The sequence below is a fragment of the Chanodichthys erythropterus genome, chromosome 11 (genome assembly GCF_024489055.1).
Source record: "Chanodichthys erythropterus isolate Z2021 chromosome 11, ASM2448905v1, whole genome shotgun sequence".
NCBI lineage: Eukaryota > Metazoa > Chordata > Actinopteri > Cypriniformes > Xenocyprididae > Chanodichthys > Chanodichthys erythropterus.
In genome coordinates, this window is record NC_090231.1 from 33,927,925 (window position 1) to 33,952,127 (window position 24,203).

At 36.4% G+C, this 24,203-nt stretch overlaps 3 protein-coding genes and 1 long non-coding RNA gene across 4 annotated transcripts in view; 2 read left to right on the top strand and 2 right to left on the bottom strand.

The window, feature by feature from the left end:
- Positions 1–3,046: 3,046 nt before the first annotated feature.
- terb2 (telomere repeat binding bouquet formation protein 2) lies at positions 3,047–6,201 on the top strand. The gene is made up of 7 exons (XM_067401042.1): positions 3,047–3,329; positions 3,450–3,531; positions 3,788–3,927; positions 5,250–5,296; positions 5,383–5,471; positions 5,710–5,798; positions 5,888–6,201. Exons 1-7 carry the CDS (start codon positions 3,266–3,268, stop codon positions 6,013–6,015), a joined length of 639 nt encoding a protein of 212 aa, XP_067257143.1. The 5' UTR covers positions 3,047–3,265; the 3' UTR covers positions 6,016–6,201.
- On the bottom strand, positions 6,051–6,767 carry LOC137030626 (uncharacterized). The gene is made up of 3 exons (XR_010896442.1): positions 6,661–6,767; positions 6,288–6,427; positions 6,051–6,171 (listed from the first exon to the last, which is right to left on the bottom strand). It is a non-coding gene; the product is annotated as an uncharacterized lncRNA (long non-coding RNA).
- A 1,961-nt stretch (positions 6,768–8,728) lies between these two features.
- On the top strand, positions 8,729–11,174 carry sord (sorbitol dehydrogenase). Its single transcript, XM_067400804.1, has 9 exons — positions 8,729–8,954; positions 9,052–9,085; positions 9,173–9,337; positions 9,408–9,567; positions 9,663–9,781; positions 10,022–10,087; positions 10,174–10,352; positions 10,489–10,610; positions 10,696–11,174. The coding sequence occupies exons 1-9, from the start codon at positions 8,901–8,903 to the stop codon at positions 10,859–10,861; spliced, it is 1,065 nt and encodes a 354-aa protein (XP_067256905.1). The 5' UTR covers positions 8,729–8,900; the 3' UTR covers positions 10,862–11,174.
- Positions 11,175–15,351: 4,177 nt separating this feature from the next.
- The window catches only part of apba2b (amyloid beta (A4) precursor protein-binding, family A, member 2b), a 100,141-nt gene continuing 91,289 nt past the window's right edge, over positions 15,352–24,203 (bottom strand). The window contains exons 11-15 of the mRNA XM_067400805.1: positions 20,677–20,856; positions 18,457–18,669; positions 18,084–18,203; positions 17,035–17,175; positions 15,352–15,606 (exon numbers count right to left, since the gene is read on the bottom strand). Coding sequence (XP_067256906.1) covers positions 15,535–15,606; positions 17,035–17,175; positions 18,084–18,203; positions 18,457–18,669; positions 20,677–20,856 — 726 coding nt within the window. The 3' untranslated portion in view covers positions 15,352–15,534. The remainder of the gene's footprint in view (positions 15,607–17,034; positions 17,176–18,083; positions 18,204–18,456; positions 18,670–20,676; positions 20,857–24,203) is intronic.

Consider the following 24,203-nt stretch of genomic DNA (forward strand, 5'->3'; position numbering starts at 1 on the left):
AATTAAAAGAAAAGAAAGTAGTTTTGCTTTAATGGCTGTACTTTTGTCTCTCTCAGCCAAGAATAGACTACTTAATAAAATCTATATAAAGGCTTTCTAGATTATGCCTTGAGTTTAAAACTGCTACTTAACTATAATGTAATGTCACTACGATGAAAAATATCCATAAATACAGTACATGCAAACTATGAAGAAAAACCTACACTGTCTGCTCTCTCTGCCAGTAGAAACACCAGATGATGATTTGATGTTCTGTCTGTATAAACAACTCAGATTATGAAAATGCTGTGTTATATCACAAATATGAGCATTGAACCACATTGTAAAAATCAAAAGTTGGGAAAACTTAAAAGTTTAAGGCAACAAACTTCAGCAGGTTGAGTTTTCTCAACTTCTTGTATTCAGTTTATACAACAAAAAGTTGAGAAAACTCAAAAATCACCTACAAAAACAAGTTGAGAAAACAAAAATCTGCTGAAGTTTGTTGCCTTAAACTTTTAAGTTTTCAACTTTTGATTTTTTACATTGCTATAATTGGGATAGTTTGTCCTTTTTGCTGAATATGCAATTACTGTTAATAGTAGCTATATAATCAATGTTATCAGTATCGTTCGAGGAGCCATTTTACACAGATATACATCATAATGTAAACTTTCATTTCATGCCGACTTTAAAATAAAAAAAAAATATTCTGAAATTGTAATATTTTACAGTATTACTTTTTTATTAAATAAATACAGCCTTGTTGAACATGAGAGACTTCTTTCAAAAACATTAAATCTTACCAACCGCAAACTTTTGAGTATATATTTTTATACACACACACACACACACACACACACACACACTGGTATGCCATAATGTAGGGAATACCAGTACACACACAGACACAGACACACAGACCCAGACACACAGACACACACACACACACAGACACACATTTCACTACTATGGGACACCAAATATAAGCTTTGTATTTAGGAGGGGTATACCATCAGCAGTGGTACCATCAATGTTTTCTCCAAACGTTTAAGATATGTACACTCTAAAAAAATAAAGGTTTTTTTTTTGGCATCTATGTATATCCATGTATATCCAAGGAACCTTTTCATTCCACACAAGGCTGTTTATAGTGGGAAAAAAATGTTCTTTAAATGCTTAAAATGTTCTTCACACTAAGAAAAAAATATTATTTTAAGAACTGTTCAATAAAAGCTTTTTTGGGGAATCCAAAATGGTTCTTCACTGCATCACTGAGAAACCTGATACTGAGTGTAGTATCAAATAGTAGCCTATGTATTTGGCTCCTTTGACAAAATAAGCAAGCTTTTGATAGTTACTTTTAACACAATAAAAAACTCCTGAAAACTCAGAGAATATATTATTAAAAGCAGCAACACTCTTACTGTCTTTGCACATGTGCGACCCTATTGTAACCTTTGTGACAGAGGCATCTCATCTCAGCAGGAATCCACAATTACCCAGCAAATAAAACACCATCCTTCTACTGTACCATTGCCTTTTTAATGGCCTCCTGGAAACATAAAACACAAGACTACATGACAGTACTGTCCACTAAAACAGGAAGCAATTTAGCTTCAATGGGTGCCAACAGCAGCCAACTCCCCATAAATCACTGACCTGTGGGCAAACCTCATGATGATATAAAACACAGAATGACAGACACTTCCACAATATCTCTAACAAAAGCTTGTATAGGTTACTAATCCACGTGATGCATTCCTCAAAACATGTTTAGATCACCACAAAATCAAGACCTGTTTTTGAATGAGAACAGCATGCATTTTGAACAATTTTTGATTTATGGTGCACTATCACCATATTTTTACAAACAGTCTTCACAAGGTCAGACACCGTCTTTCTCTGTTCTGTGGATACAAATGGAGATATGTAGACCACTTTGGCTCAATATATTTTGGCCATGTCTTACATTTGCAGTATGAAATAAACTGGCTGTCAAGATATGACAGGAATTATTAAATATAGTACAGATTAAATGCGTTTAACTTTAGTAGGCCCTATATCTTTCGTAGTACAATTAAATTAATGTGTAAAATAATGTGTGCCCACATAAACTGTCAGCAACAAAAAACAAAGAACTTCAGCTTACCTAAAACATAGTTGACATGTAATTAAGAACCAACCTGAACAACCGAACACGATCAATAACAAGTGCTTGATTCTTAACACTTGGTCAACAGTTTTAAGCATTAAGTCGAATCAGCTCCGGTTGATGAAATTTGGAAGACAAGATTATTGCAGCAATCCCTTCTTTTACAGGCCTGAGTGAGCACGAATTCCATCCTCATGAATTACGCCGTTCTGGTACCATCTTGTGGGCAGGAGTGTGTACTACACTAATTTGTACTACTACACTGTGTAGTACACTACAATACATTTCTCGAGCTCTCCTGCAAGCTCTTTCAGAGAGAGAGAGAGAGGGGGGGGAGGGGGGGGGGTAAGCTTAAAAAACTGCGAGGAATCATTTTTGCAACAACAGTAGTACCAAAGAGTAGTACTAGTAGTAGTAATAATAATTTTGTTGCAATATACTAATAATGGTAATATTATTAGTACTTCAATATTTAGTGAATTTCTTTGAGATGGGAAGCTTGACTTATTTTTTACGTCATAATTACGTCATCGCGTGGTCCCTTGTGTGTAAATCAGAGCCGTTAAATATGATGATTATTAATACTTCCTTTAGATAGCCTATCTGACTTTACATACGAATGTTTTTTTTAATTTTAATGTTCTCCTGAAGGTGTTTGCATATTTTAATAAAAGTTTCTTGAATAAAAAAAATACAGCTCAGACCGTTTTATTATTGTTGTTAAATTCTTTTTTGTGTTGTAACTGTGTGTATTTGCTCTTATATATGTTCAGTTAAATTAATTAATTAATTAATTAATTAATTAATTAATAAAAAATACCGCTCAGACGGTTTTTGTGAACGAGTGAAAAGATCGACTCAAAAGAACGACTGGTTCACAAATCGGACATTGCTCGTGGTGTGTTAGCGGCTAAATAACGGTTGTCCATTATTGCTTATGAAAGTTTTGATTTACTCGTTTTCATCTTTCAGAACTTTTCTGTTTTACTATCCACGTTTGGTTCAGGAATGCTTTAATGAGTTTCATTTGAACATCGTCACACGGTAGAGGCCTGAAGAAGGATTATTGCAACATCGAGGCCTTCAAACTGTTTCTGTGCGAACTGAAGTGATAAACACCTCAGCATAAGCATGTTTAAAGGCAAAACCGCGTGGTTCTCCAGCAGTGTTGGACAGGGGGTAACCAGCTTCTGGGGTGAGATGAGGATTTGGTTATATGCTACTAAAATAATCTATTAATGAATATTTTGGAATATGTCATCTGATCTTACGTGAAGTTTGAACTTGAAGTGCATTACCTGTTATATTGTTTTAGTTTCTGAAGGGGGAGCTCTTTCTTCGTGGAAAACAGCAAATTACCTCTTCAGTGATGATGCCTCTTCTGAAGACACTAAAAGGTGTATTTAGTTTATTATGCAATTTTTGTTTTAGGGTAACTTGGCCATTTTTTAAAAAAGAAGCTTAAAAAGTAACAGTATGCATGGATAGTGTATTTTTTAATATAAAGCAAAGAAAATTGTTTATCACTCGCATCTGTGGCAAGCCTACATAAAGTAATTTAATTCAAATCTACTGTACCCCAAACCCCTGAAATGCCTGAAAGACAAACTTTACCTGATTCCTTTTTTTTCTTTTTCTTCTTCTTATTTTTAGGATATATCACAGTGAGGACTATGTAAATAACCAGGCAACAGTTTTCCACAGCAATTTCCTGTCAGCATGTAAACCTCGCCAGAGTGTAAAATCTGTGCCTATTGGCCACTATGTGCTTCCCCCAGACTCCATCCAGAATGGTGAGATGTTCTAGCTAGGTGTAAACCATAAATAAGCAATAAGGTACGAGAAGCAACCCCTTCAGCCGTGACTTATTCATGATACAGCAATAGCCTTGAGTACCTTATTGCTTTTATAAAACAGTTACCACACAATACAAATATTAAAGCCAAAAATATGTATCAATGCAACTTTCATGAAGTAACTTTCACTAAAGCCTTCCTTCTGCCAGAAAAAAATAGTACCTGACCATAAACAGCAACAGAAGTTACATTATTAGCCATTAGATGGTGGCAAAGATTGTCTTTATAAGTGTGTCAGTCAGTAGCGAACACTTTTACATTGAAAAGACTGAATTGACCCTTAGCAGGGAGTTTGATTGACAAGTGTTCTAACCAATCAGAACGCCGAATCCACCATTTCGTCCGACAAAGCAGTCAGTAGTTAGAAGATTAACCTTGGTGGACTTAAACTTGAAAAATGGTGTGTATTGACATCTTTCCGCGTTTGAAACAACATTCCTTCTCATGTTCATTTGTGTTTATTTGATGCTATACATGAACTAGTAGGAAGAGATGATCGGTTTATGAGCCTCTTGAGCTGAGGCGCTACAGCAATCTGTCACGACCATGGTCACGACACATTAAAGAGCCACAAAAAGCTTTTTATTGTTTGAATTTCTTAAAAAACTACACAGTTTGAAAGCTGGGACTTTGTTTAATACCATAAGTAACCTGCTTTGTCTTGTCTGTCGACGTGTTGTTGTCAGTATCCTCTTTGCTCCGCGATGTTTTTTTCACTGCGTGTCTGACAGCGCCACTGCTTGTCAGAAAAAGCAACAGTAACTAAGGGGGGCGGGTCTTTGCGAAGGGTCAATTGTTTTGAACACGGAACAAGACATGCAACTGACAAATGCTTTGACTAGCGCAGTCAGTCATGGGAAAACCCCTTAACTGTTAAAAGGACAAGATATTGCAGCGGACATTTAAACAGATTTTTTTATTATGAACATAGTACTGACCTGAAGGAAAATGCTAAATCTGAATGCAGGTAATAAACTCGCTCACTCGATCTCTTTCTCACAACATTCTTCTACACAATACAGTACGTTTCAATAAACAATATCAATTGAGAACATACAGTTTACATTGCTAAGAGTGGTTGCTAAGGGTGTTGTGTAGTGATACACAGAAACGTTGGGTGAAGCGGTCGTAGCCGTGTTTTATTTTGAATAAAACACAGCTATTGACCAATCAGAATCAAGGACATGAATAATTCTAATATAAATAATTGTTACATTTAATACTTCATGCCTGGTTACAGTTCCAATTTTTCTCTTTAGAAATGAGAGTGGTAATTGGAAGGTTTATTTGGGAAAAGGATGAACAGGTAGGAGAACATGCTGTCATTAAACCCATGTCTGGCTATTCCATGTTGTCATTTGCTAGCTTCTCAGTTGTCATCTATTATTAAAGGTGATGTGTGAAGAACAATTAAAAACCGAAGTGTCTGAAGACAGTCTGTCTGATGAGACTGAAGATCAACCAGTGAGAGAGAAGAACAGGTATGCATTAACTAAATATTTAAATATTTTAAATATGTCTGAATTGTATATAGGTTTTGTAAAAAAGCATAAATTAATTGTAGTGAATTTTATTTTGAAATCCATACAGTCATATTGTTCCTTTTCACTTACATAGACGCAACTGAGGTCCAAGTATTACTTTCACTACCACAGCCCTTTATCTTTATAAAAACATGGTTTAACCTCATGTTATCTTCATGTTCATGTTATATATTAGCCAGGATGATTACCAGGCTGTTGCATTACAGAACAAAGTGTGTTCATGCTGTGAGATGCAGCAGTATCCTGTTAACAACATGATCTCAGGTACTTAATTAACAGATCAAACTGACGCCCTACTTTCACCTATAATGCTATCTCACATTTAGAAACTGTTTATTCTGTCTCTTTTGCAGGATATGCTCATATCGATCAAATGAAGAAGTATTCAGGGGAACTTTATGATTTTCTTCCCTCCCTCCATGGCCATAATGTTTCAATATCTAATAATGTGACACCTCCTTATTGTCACAAAGAAATGTAATACTGCATATTGTGCCTCGTGTAAATCCACTTCTCGTTGTTTCATATGTTTCACTGACAGAAGTATTTAATGCAACTGGGTGTTCATTTTCAGTTTCTCATATGAATCTGCTTCTTCAGTAAATCACACTTTACCCAGCAATATGAAATCCAATCCCTGTATGTGAACAGAGGTGATTTGACATAGGTTACAGAGAATAACAATAGTAATATTAAAAGTACATACTTGAAACAAACTGTGTCTGTGTTTATTTTCTGTTGATGGTTAATTACCTTCCAGTGAGGTGGTCTATCCATTAAAGGATTTTCTCTGAGGTCAAGTTTTATAAGTCTGCTGAAAGCAGGGATTAAGTAATCCTCCAGTGATCTGATGCTGTTAAATTTAACAGACAGGATCTGCAGATTTGCCATGTCTGGAAACAGATATAAAATTACACATGAGCACCAAAGAGAACAAACAGATTTACATCTTGTAACCATTTGCAATAATAAAGCGAGTGAAATAGTAACTATTAGTCTTCTAAACGTTAACAATGTATGATGTTTTTGAACAATGTTTTTACGGTGTAAAAATACATTAAAAGTAGAAAAAGTGGAAAAAGTAGATGTCATAAGTAGTCATTTCAATAAGTGGGAAGTTTCTAACCTGTTAGTGCAGTAGGGATGTGCGAAAAACAGTTCTTGTCCAGATTCATGAAGACCAGAGACTGTAAGTGATTAACCTCTTCTGGGAGGTCTTGAAGTTTATTATCAGCTAAGTTTAACCACTGCAAACTGCTGAGGGCTCCAAATTTTGAAGGCAGGTGTGTAATATTATTATTGTGGAGCCCAAGTTTCTGTAACTTGCTGAGATTACCAATAGATAATGGTATGGAGATGAGACCACATCCAACAGCCCAGAGCTCTCTCAGTTCTCTCAGGTCACCTATTGCTTCTGTGAGAACAGATAATGGGTTGTGGTTTACACCCAGGTAAGTCAGGTGTTTCAATGATCCAATGTTGCTAGGAAGAATGGTCAGCTGGTTTCTGTCCAGGATCAGTTCTTCAAGCTTTTCCAGGTGCAGAATCTAACGGGGATGCAAACACGTGATTTACAATAATGTTATACGGGTCAATATCACCATAGAGTGCCTTTCAACCCTCACAATGTTTTAATTTCCCATTTGCTTTATGTCTTATCATAAATAGTAGACACTTAAGTACTGTAAAAAATATATGGCTGAGCTCCCACACATATTTTTAGATAATTATGGGCCATTTTTCAGAGCATAAACCATAAGGTATGTCCACCCTGTCGTGGACATATATATTACTGTTAAATACGTTTTCATTGCAATATTAAGATGCAAATTATATTTTCTGAAAGGTATGATGTCCCTTTCCTAAACAGGGTTATTTGTTTGCTTTCATAAAATGTGCACATGTATTTTTTTGCTTATTTTGAGAAAACTGATATTTGGATGCAGTTTTTTTTTTTTTTTTTTTGCATGTTATTGCAAATAACTGCAATTTCAGGGTTCAAACAGAGATGGCGACAAAGAGGGAAACTTACGGACTGCAGTTTTAACTAAAAACCTCATGTAAACACCATATCATGAACAGAGAGAAACACACAAAGAAATCTAGATATACATTCACAAACAATAACAAAACACAAACAATAAATAATTTATAAACTACAAAATATTATCTACAGCAGATGTTTCTATAAATTATAATATTACATTTGTATAAATTGCAATATTAACTACAAATGAATGAGATGAATTTTATTACCAAATGATCAGTACACTCAAATTGAGTAATTTCTTATTTTATATATTATATATATATATATATATATATATATATATATATATATATATATATATATATATATATTAATAGGAAAACAAAATTTTTATAAATGTATTATTTTACTATATTTTACTCTTATTCAAATTTAATGAGCAGTGCATGGGACATAGCACAATAACACTACAAAACAAAACAAAAATTCTAGAAAATGTATATAAACAGCAAAGTAATGCTTTTGTTATGAATATAAAAACTTAGCTTTATATTACACACCCTTTGATAGTCTTTTTTATGTTAATTTATCATGGCAAATGAGTTATGTACAGGACACCAAAAGGCACCCTAATAACGCATTATTATATGATATGTGCTCCGAATTAATTCGTGAGTAGTAGCTACTTTGTATAACACAGTACATAAGTTTGGGGATATGGCTTACCTCGTCTGGTGGTAAAATGAGCTGATTGTTGTTCAGAAACAGTTTTTTCAAAGTAACGAGTCTCGAAATGCCAGGTGGCAAAACAACTAGACCCCGGTGACTCATGTTCAGACTCTCCTGTTGTTTATTGAGACATTCCAGAACCATATCATCCCCGTTCATTTTATTTCATTTAACAAAAACACAAACAGACGCTATTGAATAGAGAGGTTAGGCGCATCACCATAGTAACAGACAACTTCCGGCATTTCCGGAACTGGGGCTGAATGGAAATAAATGGTGAGATTCAAGATGCCCACAGAGTGCGTAAGCGCACGAAAAGTGGGGGGAAATATCTGTCCATATTTTATAGTTATATTGTATGTATTTACTTTTTAAGAATAATGTTAAAATGCAGAAACTAGTCTTTCCTCTAACGTTACATGTTTTTGTGCAGACTGTGCTCTGACTGCGCAGTTTTGATGTTCTTGAATGACCTGCTTAGAAAACAGGAAGAGGTGGGATGGCCGTAAACAAGGGGCGTCAGTGCGCGTGTGAGTGAGTGAGAGCGCGCTTTATCCGTACATGAGCCAAATAATAAGTGTATGAACAGTGAGTACACGAGTTATCTGGAGTTTATCAGTTGTTCTATACGTGTGTAAGTGAATAAAATGGATAAAGACAACCTCTCCGTGGTCCTGCACTCTAAAGGAGATATCAGACTGGTATGACATTTCTTGCATTTTGGTAAAGATTGTGCAACCCTTGAACTCTGCTTGCATTTGCAATTAATAATTGCAGACTTTTCTGCATCTTTGACAGGAACAGCGTCCGATCCCGGAGCCAGGACCAAATGGTATAGATGTGTGACTAAGCAATATTTCCAAATGCTTTGCAATGATGAGTAACATATTAGTATTCATATTTATCCACTTTTCTTCAGATGTTCTACTTCAGATGCACTCTGTGGGCATTTGTGGATCAGACGTGCACTATTGGCAGAACGGCCGCATCGGGGACTATGTGTTGAAACAGCCCATGATACTGGGACATGAAGCCTCTGGTCGTGTGGTGAAAGTGGGATCTGCTGTGATGCACCTGAAACCAGGTTAGATCTGGATTTGTTATAATTTCACAGTTATACTTGGATTAATTGTGTCTTTCATTTTTGTACCCAGGAGACAGAGTTGCCGTTGAGCCCGGGGTTCCTCGTGAAGTAGACGAGTTTTTTAAATCTGGACGCTACAACCTTTCTCCCAGCATATTCTTCTGTGCCACTCCTCCAGATGATGGAAACCTGTGCAGATACTACAAACACAGTGCTAACTTCTGCTACAAGTCAGATCACTATTACTGGATGAATTATAAGTCCATGGCTCTATTCTATTCTCATTCTATGCGTAATAATCATATGAATGGCTGTGTGCCTGCAGACTTCCCGATAATGTGACTTATGAGGAGGGAGCCCTGATTGAGCCCCTGTCAGTGGGCATTCATGCCTGCAGGAGGGCAGGAGTCACTCTTGGAAGCTCAGTGTTTGTCTGCGGTGCAGGTCAGCCATCTCTAATGATTGCACATATTTATGCAACTGTTACATATTAACTAGCCAATCAGTGTATTGACCTCTGACTTGGTCTCTGCCAATTTTTCTAGTGTGTCAGCATTGTAAAATATATATCTAATATCAATGCAACATTTTTAGAAATGTCATCTTAATATAACATGACTTTTTAAATATGTGACTGGTTATAGCGGACTATGTTCAAATATATGTTTGTTTTCATCAAAAAAGGACCAATTGGACTAGTTTCTTTGTTGGCGGCCAAAGCCATGGGTGCTTCGCAAGTAGTAATAAGTGGTAATGTATATATTCAGTATGTATAAAAAGTAATTCTATATGTATAAATTGCACATGTAAAATCTATTTTTAATCTGTATTTGTAGACTTGTCCTCTGATCGGCTTGCCAAGGCTAAAGAGATCGGAGCAGACTTCCTGCTTCATGTGAAGAAAGAGGATGCACCACAGGACATAGCCAAAAAAGTGGAGGGAATGCTTGGTTGCATGCCTCAAATCAGCATTGAATGCACTGGAGTGCAGAGCAGCATTCAAACAGCCATCTATGCAAGTTTGATGACAAAAATCATACTGCTTTCACATTATTGGAGAACTCAACTGTTTGTTTGAGTGTTTAGACATGCTAAAATCATTGATCATACTTAGACCTAATTTTTGTGCTGATGATCGTGTTTTTGTCTAGGCTACTCATTCAGGAGGAGTGGTGGTGTTGGTTGGGCTTGGTACTGAGATGACCACCGTACCTCTTCTCAATGCAGCAGTCAGAGAAGTTGACATCAGAGGTGTATTCCGCTACTGTAATACGTAAGTAGGATCACAAGGGCTAGAGATTTACTTATGACTGTTTCTTTTTTTGACTTTTACCTATGATACCTCATTGTTTTTCCAGCTGGCCGGTGGCCATTGCTATGTTGGCATCTAAGAAGGTGAACGTCAAGCCACTGGTCACCCACCGTTTCCCGCTGGAGCAGGCTGTACAGGCCTTTGAGACCACCCGTCAGGGTCTTGGGGTTAAAGTTATGTTAAAATGTGACAAGAATGACCAGAACCCATGAGATCAACTACTAGGCCCACATCTGATTATTGCCCTGCTACAGTCACTTGAATACATTTGTTTAACCCAGCTGATTTTGACAATAACCTCACTATCTTGTCTCAGGTACAGCAGTCATAGGAATTCAGTGATTACTCTTCACAGTAATTATTTATAATTTAATTTTCTTTGTAATTTATGAATCATGAAAATTTGCTAATTTAATTTTACGCAACATTGTCAGAGTGCAGTTTTAAATGGCATGCTAGAATAATAGCAGGTCATTTTTACAGCTTACTTACCTTGATCTTGTTCACAAAAAAAATGAATATTTACCAAACTTCAGTTGTCTGTGTCATTATTTTAAGTACAGTTCTCATAGCCACGACAGCACAGCGCACATTTTTAATCAACTTGAATGACCCACTGAGAAAACAAGAAGATGTTGCATGGCTGTTAGCGACGTCAGTGCATGTGTGAGTGAAAGCACGCATAAGCCATTCAAGAGCCAAATTGAGCTCCTCCTCTGGATGTACTTTCAGCATAATGGGTGGAGATAAAAGGTCCAGTCACAATCTAACCCTGCTCACAACTCTATCCCTCCACCCATTAGATCCACAGAGGAAGAGCTGGACTTGGTCAAACTCAACCCATGACGACCAATGAGAGGGAGCTAACAAAACCTATCAGTTGCTCTGTATGTGTTGTAAGACTGGCGAAACTGGAAAATGTCGAGCCGTCTTGTTGAGGAATGAATACTCCTCGAGCAGACAAAGGACGTTTCTGGAAATTAACATTTGAACTCTCTATTGCAAAATTAGCATCCCCACCCACATCGCCAAACCATTTGAAATTCTTCCTTCAGACACTCAGCATTATGTATCTTTCTGATGTCAGGTATTTATCTTTTACTCGTTTACTTTTGAGTGGAGCATAGGGCACACCAGCTGTGATTTTAGAGCTCCGGCTAATGCTTGGCATTAGTTCAAGTGTACTTAGACTGTAAAGGCTAAAAAGGGAATTCCATTTAGGACAACAAAATGTTGATGGACCAACCTAAATAGGTTGAGCCTTACCTCTGTTTAATGTAATGTTACTCTAGCTAAGTGTACATGGAAAATCATGACATGACCAAACCAAAGCTACTATCAGAGTAATATTGGTCAACTTATCTGTAGTAGTGGTCATGACCTCTGACTAGAGATAGTGTTACTTTAATTCAAGTGTATACAGATCAATGGGGACTAAACAAAATTCTTTTAGATAGAGCAAGCATGAGAGCGGCCTTCTAAATAGTATAGTCAGTTACCTCCGTCTAGTGACCCAGACTGGTGAGTTTGTGATCATGGACCCGCATATTAATGAACAGCCGATGCGAGGACCCTGTGCGACTCTGAAAACCGAATGAATGAGTACAATAAAAGTAAAGAGTTAAATAGAATAATCATATATCTAGATAAATTACCATATAAATGGTCAATAATGAATTGGCATTCCAATCTAAATTCGAGGTCATAATAAAATGGAGTCAAATAATAGTTTAATTAGAATTAAACTACTTTGCCACACTGAAAAGAGCGAATGTGCAAGAAACCTTCCCCGCACTATGGGAAACCGTCGTTGGGCCGACTGGGCAGGCCTTACAGTGTATATGTGAATAAAGTGGATAAAGACAACCTCTCTTTGGTTGTGCACACTAAAGGAGATCTCAGATTGGCATGACATTTCATGAATTTTAGTTTTGAAGATTTAGCAACCCTTAAACTCTGATTGCACTTGCAATTTATAGTTGCAAACTTTTCTGTATCTGTAACAGGAACAGCATCCGATTCCTGAGACAGGACCAAATGGTTTAGCTTTGTGAATATTTCCATATACAGTCCAATGGTGATTAGCACCTCAATATGTATTAATTAATATTTGCTGGATCTTTATTAAAGTCGTGTTACTTCAGATGCACTCTGGGCATTTGTGGATCTGATGTGCATATGTGGCAGAACTGGGGCATCAGGGACAATGTAGTGAGAGTGAGGAGTCAGGGTGGCGACGGGATGCAGAAAAGACTGTTGAGGAACATAAATGAGTCAGCTATATATATATATATATATATATATATATATATATATATATATATATATATAGGGGAATAGAGAGAATACCTGTAGGAGGGCAGTAGTCACTGTTGAAGGCTCAGTGTTTGACATATTCACATACAGTATTTCACATACATATAATTCACATTCAACTGCTTTTTGCTGATCAAAAGATGAAAAAAGTTTGATTATATGCGATTATATGTGTAAAAAAAGTTTAATTATATGTGTCTATGATACTATTTACACTTTTACCCATAATCCCTCATGGTTTCTCCAGCTGGCCGGTGGAGAAACTTGGCTTTTAAGCCAACATTTCTATGTTGGCTTAAAAGGTGAATGTCAAGCCCCAGGTCACCCAGAGTTTCCTGCTAGAGCAGGCTGTGCAGGCCTTTGAAATCTCACACCAGGGGCTTGGAGTTAAAGTCATGTTAAAATGTGACAAGAATGACCAGAACCAATGAAATCCAGCACAGGAATACAGCAATTCTGTTTGCAATGGATGGAGATCTTTACTGAATAGTTTAAGCAAAATATTTTCCTAAATAAAACCCTTTATCATTACAGAATCATGAAGAGTATTGAAATTTTAGAGTTTTTGAATATATTATAGCTGGTACTAAATTACTTATGGTAATTTTGTTTTTAAAAAGGTAATTTAAACTGTATATTTTAAACAGTATATTATTTTAATTATGCTCGTGTTTTTTTTTTTTTTTTTATTCAGTGTTAATGAAAGTGTTGTAGTGTATTTTATATAACATCTAGGGGGCGCAGTGATCTGCAAAATTGGAGAACGGTTAATCACACACACACGTTAATGAATATCCTGTCTCACAATCTTGCTATAAAGCTTGTTAATGTCCCTCTAATCTCCCCTAAGATCAGATAAAGGATTCTTTCCTTGACTATGTCAAAGCCTGGAAATTTGAGCTGGCTGAACTGATTTCCAAACTGTGAGAATCAAATCTGTGCTCTTTAGGTCCATAATATGAGGCCATAGAGCTATTTTAAAGTTTTGGAAGCTGGCCACTGTTAGAGGTGGTTGGCATGGATTTTGACTCAAGCTTCCAGGTTGTATGACCCACTCAGGCTTCATTACTTTAAGCAATTCTTTATTTCCCAAATAAACCAAGCAAATTTGCCAGAGAATCAAAGGTAAAACAGCACGAAGGGCTTATGTTACACTTTATTGTTATTTTGCCATAGTGTCATTTTAAGATGCATGCAGACAGGTATTCATGTTCATGTATTATTAGTTGTTTCATCTCTCTTTTTTTATTACAATTCATTTTCAAAAGCTTTCTTACGCAGCGGTAAGGCTTTTGGTCACAGTGTCTTCTTATTTTCCCAAGGCCAAAGCCTCACAAAGATAAAATGGGACTAACAGTGATTCCTACATGGACACAGTACTAAACAAGGTTAAACGTTTATGTACAGACATTCTAATACTGCTTAAGGAAGTGGACACACTATTAACAACACTATTACATTCACCACTGACTCAAATGAGTTGCAGCCGGGCATACACAAAAAAGCACACTTAAAAAATAAACTCTTACATTTCATACAATGTTTTTGTGTTTGAAAAAAGAAAAAAAATTCATTTACAGCATGGCAAGAGAATGTTTGATTATTACAGCATGGGAGAAGTCCAGAAATTGTTTACATACTGTATGGTATTTTACAAAAGATTTGTTCACTTGTATGTAAAAAAACAAAAAACAAAACAACTCTCAAAATTTGCTCAGTCTTTAATGCCCGCTAGATGACATTTATCCATTGATGAAGGCTGGCGATGTGGAACGATTCTCTTCAGTTGATAAAGTCCCTGCTGATCCTAGTCAGTCTTACAAAGTTCACTGTACGATGAGTATGGATTACACCTGTACTTCTTGAGCTTTTTTTTTATTTTTATTTTATATATATATATATATATATAGTGTATAAATGTATCATGACATAATTATTTGCTGCAGTAAGTTCAGTTATTTTTATGTAGGGGAAATGTACTGGTTCAGTGCGCATTTTAATGAATTTAAGATTCAATGACACCTGAAACGGATCAAGTATTACGTCCAACATCTTATGTTTATAATAGAAAATGTCTTATTAACAGAAACAAACATTCTGGAATGGTCACTAGGCTTGATGTTTTGGGCTTCTACTGTTTGGACTTCTCACTCTGGCTTTTCCATTCCTTTCTGATTTTGATATAACGATTATATATTTACAAAACAAACTTGCATCTCTCCAACAATGCCCACACACATACATAATTGTAAATAAATTAAACAAGAGTAGCATCAAAATAAAATGTACAAAGCCCCCCCCCCCCCTTACATTATGAAGAAAGGACTTGAGATGCATCGACTCCATCTTCATCTTCACCTGACTATGCACACACCCTGTGAGCAGACATAACAAATCAACAGAATCTACACTGTGCAGAAATGACACACCATATCTCTTAAGTAACGTTAGCAGACAGTAAGAGTGTTGGTAGTTATTTTTGGTGAACATATAAAGAGAAAGGTGATTGCTGCATTCAAAAATGTCCCAGTGCCCAGGGTTGTGTATCACAGCTGAAGTCCACCTCAGATCATATATACATAGGAGTCTCCTGACCAGTTAAGAGTCTAAACATGGCAGCTGGCATTGTCTTCATGTGGATCTGTTTCAAGACAAAGAAAGAGTTCTTTTTACTACAAAAAAAATCATTAAAATAATATAATATAATTCTACTAAATATATTTTAAAGCTGCTGTCCTTAACTTTTTGTTCAAAATTCGCAAAAATTATAGAATGAGCAAGTACATAATAAGTCCAAACCGTGTTTTTGTCTTATCATGAATCACTACGGTACACTTATAATAAGTGTTTAGATTCAGACTATTTTAGACTGGTTCGGGTCCAGAACCTGCATGACTCGTCATAAACATAAACAGAGAGAATGTTCTTCCACAAGACGCATGCAGTTCGGTTTATTAACCAAAAGTTACGGACTGCAGCTTTAATATACATTACAATTCAAAGGTCTGGTGTCAGTTAAGACATTTTTTTTTAAAGAAGGTGATACTTTTATTCAGAAAGGATGCATTAAATTGATCAAAAGTGACAGTAAAGACATGTATGCTGTTACAACAACAAAAAAATCAAATAAATACTGTTCTTTTGATAAGCAACACAACTGTTTTCGACTGATAATAATTAGAAATGTTTGTTGAGCACCAAATCAGCATATTAGAATGATTTCTGAAGGATCATGTGACACTGAAAACTGGAGTAATAATGCTGAAAATTCAGCTTTGTATCACAGGAATAAATTACATTAAAATAGAAAACATTTATTTTAAATTGTAATAACATTTATCAATATTACTGTTTTACTGTATTTTTGATCAAATAAATGCAGCCTTGGAGAGAATAAGAGACTTCTTTCAAAAACATTAAAAAATCTTACAAACTTTTTAACGGTAGCGTATGTATAGTAGGGCTGTGCGATTTATCGTTACGAAAAATAACATTGAGATTAAATGCGATTATCGCTTAAACACAATTCTTAGTGCAATTATGAAATCACAAAGGCTGCGATTAACTTTTTCAATGAAGTAAGGCTCCAAATGCTAATCCATCTGAAAGCACTGCGAGTTTGAGTCTCTTATAATGTACATTTGAAAAAGCAACACGCGTCAAACATCTTTCCAGACATGAGAAGCATTTATTAACATCTTGTCCAACATTTAACAACGTTTTTACTCCAAACTCACTCGACAGTTGAGGATCCTTCTTTGAGATGATGTGGCTTCTTACACAGAATAAGGCAGTCGTGTGTTTATTAGTCATGTTTAATCAATCAAAGTGTTTCAATCTTCTGTTTATTCAGCTACAGCGAAATGACGCATGTTATCTTCTTCAGCGGCAGGGCATATTTGGCATTTCTGTGCAAGAGCGCCCTCTGGCTTTCAGATGGAGAAGCATTTACTATTGATCACAGAGATGTACAGCTCTGACAAGCTGCGCATAAAATAATCGCAGCCTTTGCCAAATCGCGTGCGGTTTAATTGCGATAAATAGTGCAGTCCTAATGTATAGTTCTCACCTCGCCGACAGAATTGGAGAGAGCTTGGACAATCTTCTCGTGTGCCGTGGCAACAACACTTTGGCCATTTATCTCAATAATACGATGACCGACCCGCACACCTCCTCTCTCTGCGATCCCTCCTCGCATTAGACTACAGATCTGAGGAGCACAAAACAAAAGTTGGCCTTAATAGTAACAATAATATTTCAATATTGTATTTAAAAGATTAGTCCACTTTTAAATAAACTCCAAGATGTCCATGTCTTTCTTTCTTCAGTCGAAAAGAAATTAAAGTTTTTGATGAAAACATTCCAGGATTTTTCTCCATATAGTGGACTTCAATGGACACCAAACAGTTGAAGGTCAAAATTAGTTTCAGTGCAACTTCAAAGCGTTCTACACGATACCAGACGAGGAATCAGGGTCTTATCTAGAGAAACCATCGCTGATTTTCTAAAAAAAATAAAAAAATAAAATTGTATACATTTTAACCAGAAATGCTCATCTTGAACTAGCTCTCTTCTTCTCTATTAGAATTCTAAGACACTGCTAAGTGTATTACTGCCCTCCACAGGTCAAAGTTTTAACTAATTTTTATATGCAATATGCTAGTTCAATAGTATATAACAATTAGTTCAAACTTTGACCTGTGGAGGGCAGTAATACACTTCTTGTTGCAATTCTTATAGAGGAGAAGAAGAAGAGAGCTAGTTCAAGATGAGCATTTCTGCTTAAAATGTATAAAATTAAATGTTTTTTTTTTTTTTAGAAAATGAGTGATTGTTTCTCTAGATAAGACCATTATTTATCGTCTGGGATCGTGTAGAACAATTTGAAGCTGCAGTGAAACTAATTTTGACCTTCAACTCTTTGGTGCCCATTGAAGTCCACTATATGGAGAAAAATCCTGCAATGTTTTCATCAAAGACTTTAATTTCTTTTCGACGGAAGAAAGAAAGACATGGACATCTTGGATGACATGGGGGTGAGTAAATTATCAGGAAAAGTTTATTTAAAAGTGGACTAATCCTTTAAGACTTCCTGTTCCTCTATCCCTCCATACTCACAATGCCATTCTGCACACTGAAACCGAGCTGGTACTTGAGGTCTGGTCTCTTAATGAGAACTGTGGTTACAGGAGGGCAGCTTACGATGTTCAACTTCACCTGCACCTGATTTTTCAGGCCCTGATGGAAATAAACACAACATGTGATTATATTACTTAATACAATCACACCTGCACTGTATTATTACACTGGGAATATAACAACAGATAAGCAAGACTGAACTGCCTTTTCAACCACTTTATTGATTGTCCTGTGGTCTTTTCTTAAACCACAGCCCCTTAATAACCAGCTACTCAGAATAACACAGATGGATTCATGGCCAAGCCAAGATTCAACCCACTGCGCACTGTGACAGCCCAACCCGTGTGCACACCTTGATGATTCCCTGACAGGTGGCGAGAGGCAGCCCCACCAGGCTGGTGTTGTTGATTGACATGATCTGGTCACCGATGCTGAGCTTCCCAGAACGGGCGGCAGGGCCTCCATTCATCATGTTGGCCAGGATGACGGTGGGCAGAATAGAGCCCCAGCCAGACTCCACAATAACTATGCCCAGAATCTCCCCCTTCTGCTTCTCCAGCTGCAACTGTGGAGAGAGAGTGAGAGCGAGAGAGAGAGAGAGAGAGAGTGAGAGAGAGAGAGGCATAGGCAAGGGATTGTAGTTGATGTCAGTAAAAGGCCATAAAAGAACAAAGCAATTAAGGTAACAAATTTACTCAGCTGATAACATGAGATTGACAGCATGAGGGTTCAATATAGCACAGCCTTTACCTCTAGTGTACATTGTGTTAAAAAAAAAAAAAAATTAAAATATAGAAAAAATAGGCTTAGAAATTTCAGTTATTTGTGCACTGGGGAAGACTATGTGCAAAAAAAAAAAGGCTAAAAAATGTCAATGACATTTATTTATGTACAAATAATCTATACAATTCTGTTCAAAAGTTTGGGGTTGGTAAAAAATTCTTTTGTTTTTGAAAGAAGTCCCTTATGCTCATCAAGGCTGCATTTACTTGACAAAAAATACAGTAAAACAGTAATATTGTGAAATGTTAAGGGCAAAGTATACTTCACTTTTTAAGCATGCGCGAGGGTCAGCATACAGTGCGCATGATGCAAATGTCATCATCAGAAGAGTGCGTAGGTATTGTATGCACACTGCCTGATTTTTGTAACCGCGAGGTCACAAATTTTACTTTGAAATAATTAGTTTATACACAAGGTGGCAACTGTGCCCTGGGGGCATCAATTCACAAGGTAGTCAAAGGTAGTGGTGCTTTTCCACTGCATGGTACGGCTCACTTTTTGGTGAAACGATCGGTCATTTTCGGAAAAAACACAAATATATATGCTTTATAAACACAAATGATCGGTGTGCACATGCTTCCGCTTTTCGTATTCTTCAAAAGGCTTACGCTGTATGTCCTACCCTTCCCTATTCTACTTACGGAAAAAAAGGGAACTGGCACCACATTCGTTACGTAAGTTGAATAGGGAAGGCGTAGGACATACAGCGTAAGCTTTTTGAAGAATACGGAAAGCGGAAGCATGTGCAAGGCGATCATTTATTTTTATAAAGCGTATATAGTTGTATTTTTTTTTAAATGACAGATCATTTACTAGATAAGACCCTTATTCCTCGTCTGGTATCGTTTAAAGCCCTTTGAAGCTGCACTGAAACTGTAATTTTGACCTTTATCCGTTTGGGCTCCATTGAAGTCCACTATAAGGAGAATAATACTGGAATGTTTTCATCAAAAACCTTAATTTATTTTCGACTGAAGAAAGAAAGACATGAACATCTTGGATGACATGGGGGTGAGTAAATTATCAGGAACATTTTATTTGAAAGTGGACTAAGCCATTAACTTGTGTCCTGACCAAATGTTGTGCTTTACTGGGAGTCAATGAGCACTATTTGCATTTGGAAAAGCATCTGATTATTTGGGATTTTAATCACTGTAATTTTGTCTTGTCTGTAAGACCGGCTTCTTTATTTGACAGTTGGTGAGCTCTCAAATGGGCAGGACTTTGCAACAGACTGTCAATAATTGAAACTGTGATTTACTTGATTGACAGCATTTGAATGCAGACTGCTTAGAACATTTAATTTTATTATTCGCAATCTTGCTGCCCTAATGTCATTTGCAAATGGTTGACCTTTTTTTTCCATTTCATTCAATTTCACTGTTTAATAGCCGTTTCAGAAGCAGATTTTAGGATCAACATTGTAGACAACAATTTATCTAGCACACATTTTTCTGTTAAGTGATATCTGTGCTTTCACACTGCTGAAAAGCATTAGTCTCCACAGCAACACTATGCTAAATCCTTTATATAAGATATTATATAAGCAAAACATTTAAGTTATCAGTTGCTTTAGAAACCAGCACAAATGTTACCAATGGTTTTCATGTTTTGTTTTGTTTTTTCAACAAACGCAAGTGTTCCACATTTGTGCTGCTGTCCATCATCACTGCTCTCTGTTTTCTAGTAATCCCACTTGTATTGACCAGAAAACCAGCAGTGAACGGGGTCAGCTGTGGTCTAACATAGAGAGAGCTCTTAATAGAGAAGAAAGTGTCTGGCAGCTGACCTCTTTGCAGTTGTCAGAGTTTGAGAAGTGGATGAGGTCATCATTGTACATCTCCTGTGTGTTGATGATGTCGCTGTATTCTTTCTGGCTCAGGTCCTCTGGGTTGATCCCATTGGCTCTGAGGAATTCCTGGTAGGCCACGCTGAATGCCTGACCAATGGACTGTGCTATGAGCTGGGCCTGGATTTGTTGGAGAAGAAAACCAGGTGAAACAACTGCAAAAATCAATTAACTCATCTATACATTTGTCAGTAATTATAAATGGGTCACATGCGAGAGGTAAACAGAACTAAATCTACTTTACACGTAGTCTTTGTTCTTTTGTTATGAGCCTTTTAAACAAAAAAAGCAAGCTAAGTCACATTTATTTATACAGGGCTTTATACAATACAGATTGTTTCAATAATAAAAAGGAAAATAACAGCGTTAATGTTGTTCAAAATTCATCAGTTATAAAACAAATTTAATTTCAGCCATAAAGCAGTTCTAAAGAAGACAATAGTGTCATTATTCAGCTCAAATTAGGTTAATGTTGATTGAATTTAGTTCAATAACAGTGTCAGTGTTGCAAAGTTCATCAGTAATAAAACTATAAAGCAGTTCTACAGAAGACAATAGTGTCACTATTCAGCTCAGTTCAATTTGTGTTAATGTTGTAAAATTCATCAGTTATGAAAGAAATTCAATTTATCTATAAAGCAGCTCTAAAGAGTGCAATAGTGTCATTATCCAGCTCAGTTCTGTTCAAATTTTGTTCTCATCTGATAGTGTCAGTACAGTCAAGTCAATAATATTACTGAGTATTAATTGTCATTTAAAGGGATAGTTCACCAAAAATGTTGTCATCATTTACTCACTCTCAAGTTGTTCCAAACCTGTATGAGATTCTTTCTTCTGTTGAACACAAAAGAAGATATTTTAAAGAATGTTGGTAACCAGACAGTTGAGGTTTTTTTCCTACTATGAAAGTCAATGGCTACCATCAACTGTTTAATTACCAACATATCTTCTTTTGTGTTCAACAGAAGAAAGTTTGGAACAACTTGAGGTTGAGTAAGTGATGACAAATTTTTCAATTTTGAGTGAACTATTCTTTTAAATCACAACTGAGCAAGCCAAAAGCAACAGTGGCAAGGAACCCAAATCCATCAGGTGACAGCAGGGGAGAAAAAAAGTGGAGAAAAAAACTTAGGAGAAACCAGGCTAAGTAAGGAGGCCAGTTCTCCTATGGCCTTAGTTGTTCTGAATTTAAGCTTCTGTGCCTTTTTTGTATACATCTGTATACTGCAGATCAATACAGCAGATGAACACGGTGTCATTTTTTCACTCCATTGATTTGATGTTTTGTGAATCTGCTCACTCATATTGTATCATTGTACATCGATTTCACACTCTAGAACAGGTTTACATTTTTGAACGATTTCAATAACCGCCAGCTGTCGTCTCTTAAGGCATGGTGGTGCTAGGGTAGTGCTCACTGTGAAGGAAAAGTTGCTAGATAAAGGCTATATGCGAAAGAGGTGCACTGGAAAAGTGGTTCACTCCCTTTGTTAATGATTGTGGCTGTTTTGTGATGCAAAGCCATGGTTTCTGATTTAACAGTTCCCCTCAGGCGACGTGTGCAGGTAGGGGTCATGCCATTAATAATCTAACATCCCAACATGTGTGCAGGCTTTGATTTGCACAGGAACCACAGCGGCTTCAGGAATATTCAGAGACCTGAACATCTAAATCAGCCATGATAAAAACACAAAGAAAAACACACCAGCAGAGACCAGACGGGTGGTGAACCGACTGATTTAGATGGACCCCAGAGGAGAAATAGAGCAAACTTATAAAAGTTGACACTTTTGTTAGGATGGTAACTTATATGATATGATAAAAAGTGTGATTATTGTACTCTGCTATAGACAACGGAAATGTGATATGAAAAATAGGTTTAGTAAAAATAAAGAAGTGGATCAAGGCTCTATAAATGACTCATTTGTGGGCGTGCACACAGACACGCACACACTTACTGGCTGAAACATCAAAGAGTGTAATTAGACAGCATGAGTGAGGAACAACTGCAATGCAGAGGAGTGTTGTAGAGGTAAGAAAAGTAGGTCCATTAGAACAGGATTATGTAAAGCTGCAGCCACAGTTACTTTTGAGACTATTCTCTAAACCTCAGGTGAATCTGAATGTGAGCTTTAGCTGTATAACGACTCCCATTCCATAAATACACTGTACAAAAGTTTGAGGTCAGTACGTTTTTTGTTTTTTTTTTAAGAAATGAAGGCAACACTTTGGTATGGGGAACACAAATTCACTATTAACTATGACTTTCGCCTTAATAAACTCTTAATTTACTGCTTATTAATAGTTAGTAAGGTAGCTGTTGTAGCGGTTAAGTTTAGGTATTGGGAAGGATTTATTGATATAAAATATGGTCATGCAGAATAAGGCATTAATATGCACTTTATAAGTACTAATAAACAGCCAATATACAAGCTAACTAATTAAAAGTGGGAATTGTTCCCCATACTAAACTGTTACTGAAATTAATACTTTAATTCAGCAAGGATATATGAAATTGATCGAAAGTGACAGTAAGGACATTTATAATGTTACAAAAGATTTCCATTTAAAATAATTGCTGTTGTTTTGAACTTTTTTGTATTCATCAAAGAATCCTGAAGAAATATCTATCACAATTTCTGCAAAAGCAGCACAAAAGTTTTCAACATTGATCATAAGAAATGTTACTTGAGGGCCAAATCCCTATATTAGATTGATTTCTGAAGGATCATGTGACACTGAAGACTGGAGTAATTCAGCTTTGCCAACAATTATTATATTAGAAAAAAGTTGTTATAAATTCAGAAAATATTTTACAATATAACTGTTTTTACTGTATTTTGATCAAACAGTTGCAGCCTTTATGATCATATGAGACTTCTTTCAAAAACATTAAAAAAATCTTACTGACCCCAATCTTTTAAACGGCATACAGTGTCCTCCACAAATATTGGCACCCTTAGTAAATATGAGCAAAGGCGGCTGTGAAAATAAATCTGCATTGTTTATCTTTTTGATCTTTCATTCAAAAAATTCACAAAATTCTAACCTTTCAGTTAAGTAAAACAATTGAAAATGGGTGGAAAAGCTCATTATGAAATAAATGTTTTTCTCTAGTTCATGTTGGCCACAATTATTGGCACCCAAATACTGCAATGTCCGTTTGCCAAGATAACAGCTCTAAGTCTTCTTCTATAATGCCTGATGAGTTTGGAGAACACCTGAGGAGAGATCAGAGACCATTCCTCCATACAGAATCTCTCCAGATCCTTCAGATTCCCAGCTCCATATTGGTGCTTCTTCCCTTCAGTTCACTCCACTCATTTTCTTTAGGTTTCAGGTCAGAGGGCTGGGATGGCCATGGCAGAAGCTTCATTTTGTGCTCGGTGACGCATTTTTGTGTTGGTTTTGATGTTTGTTTTGGATCCTGATTGTCCTAATGGACGATCCAACCACTGCCCAGCAGG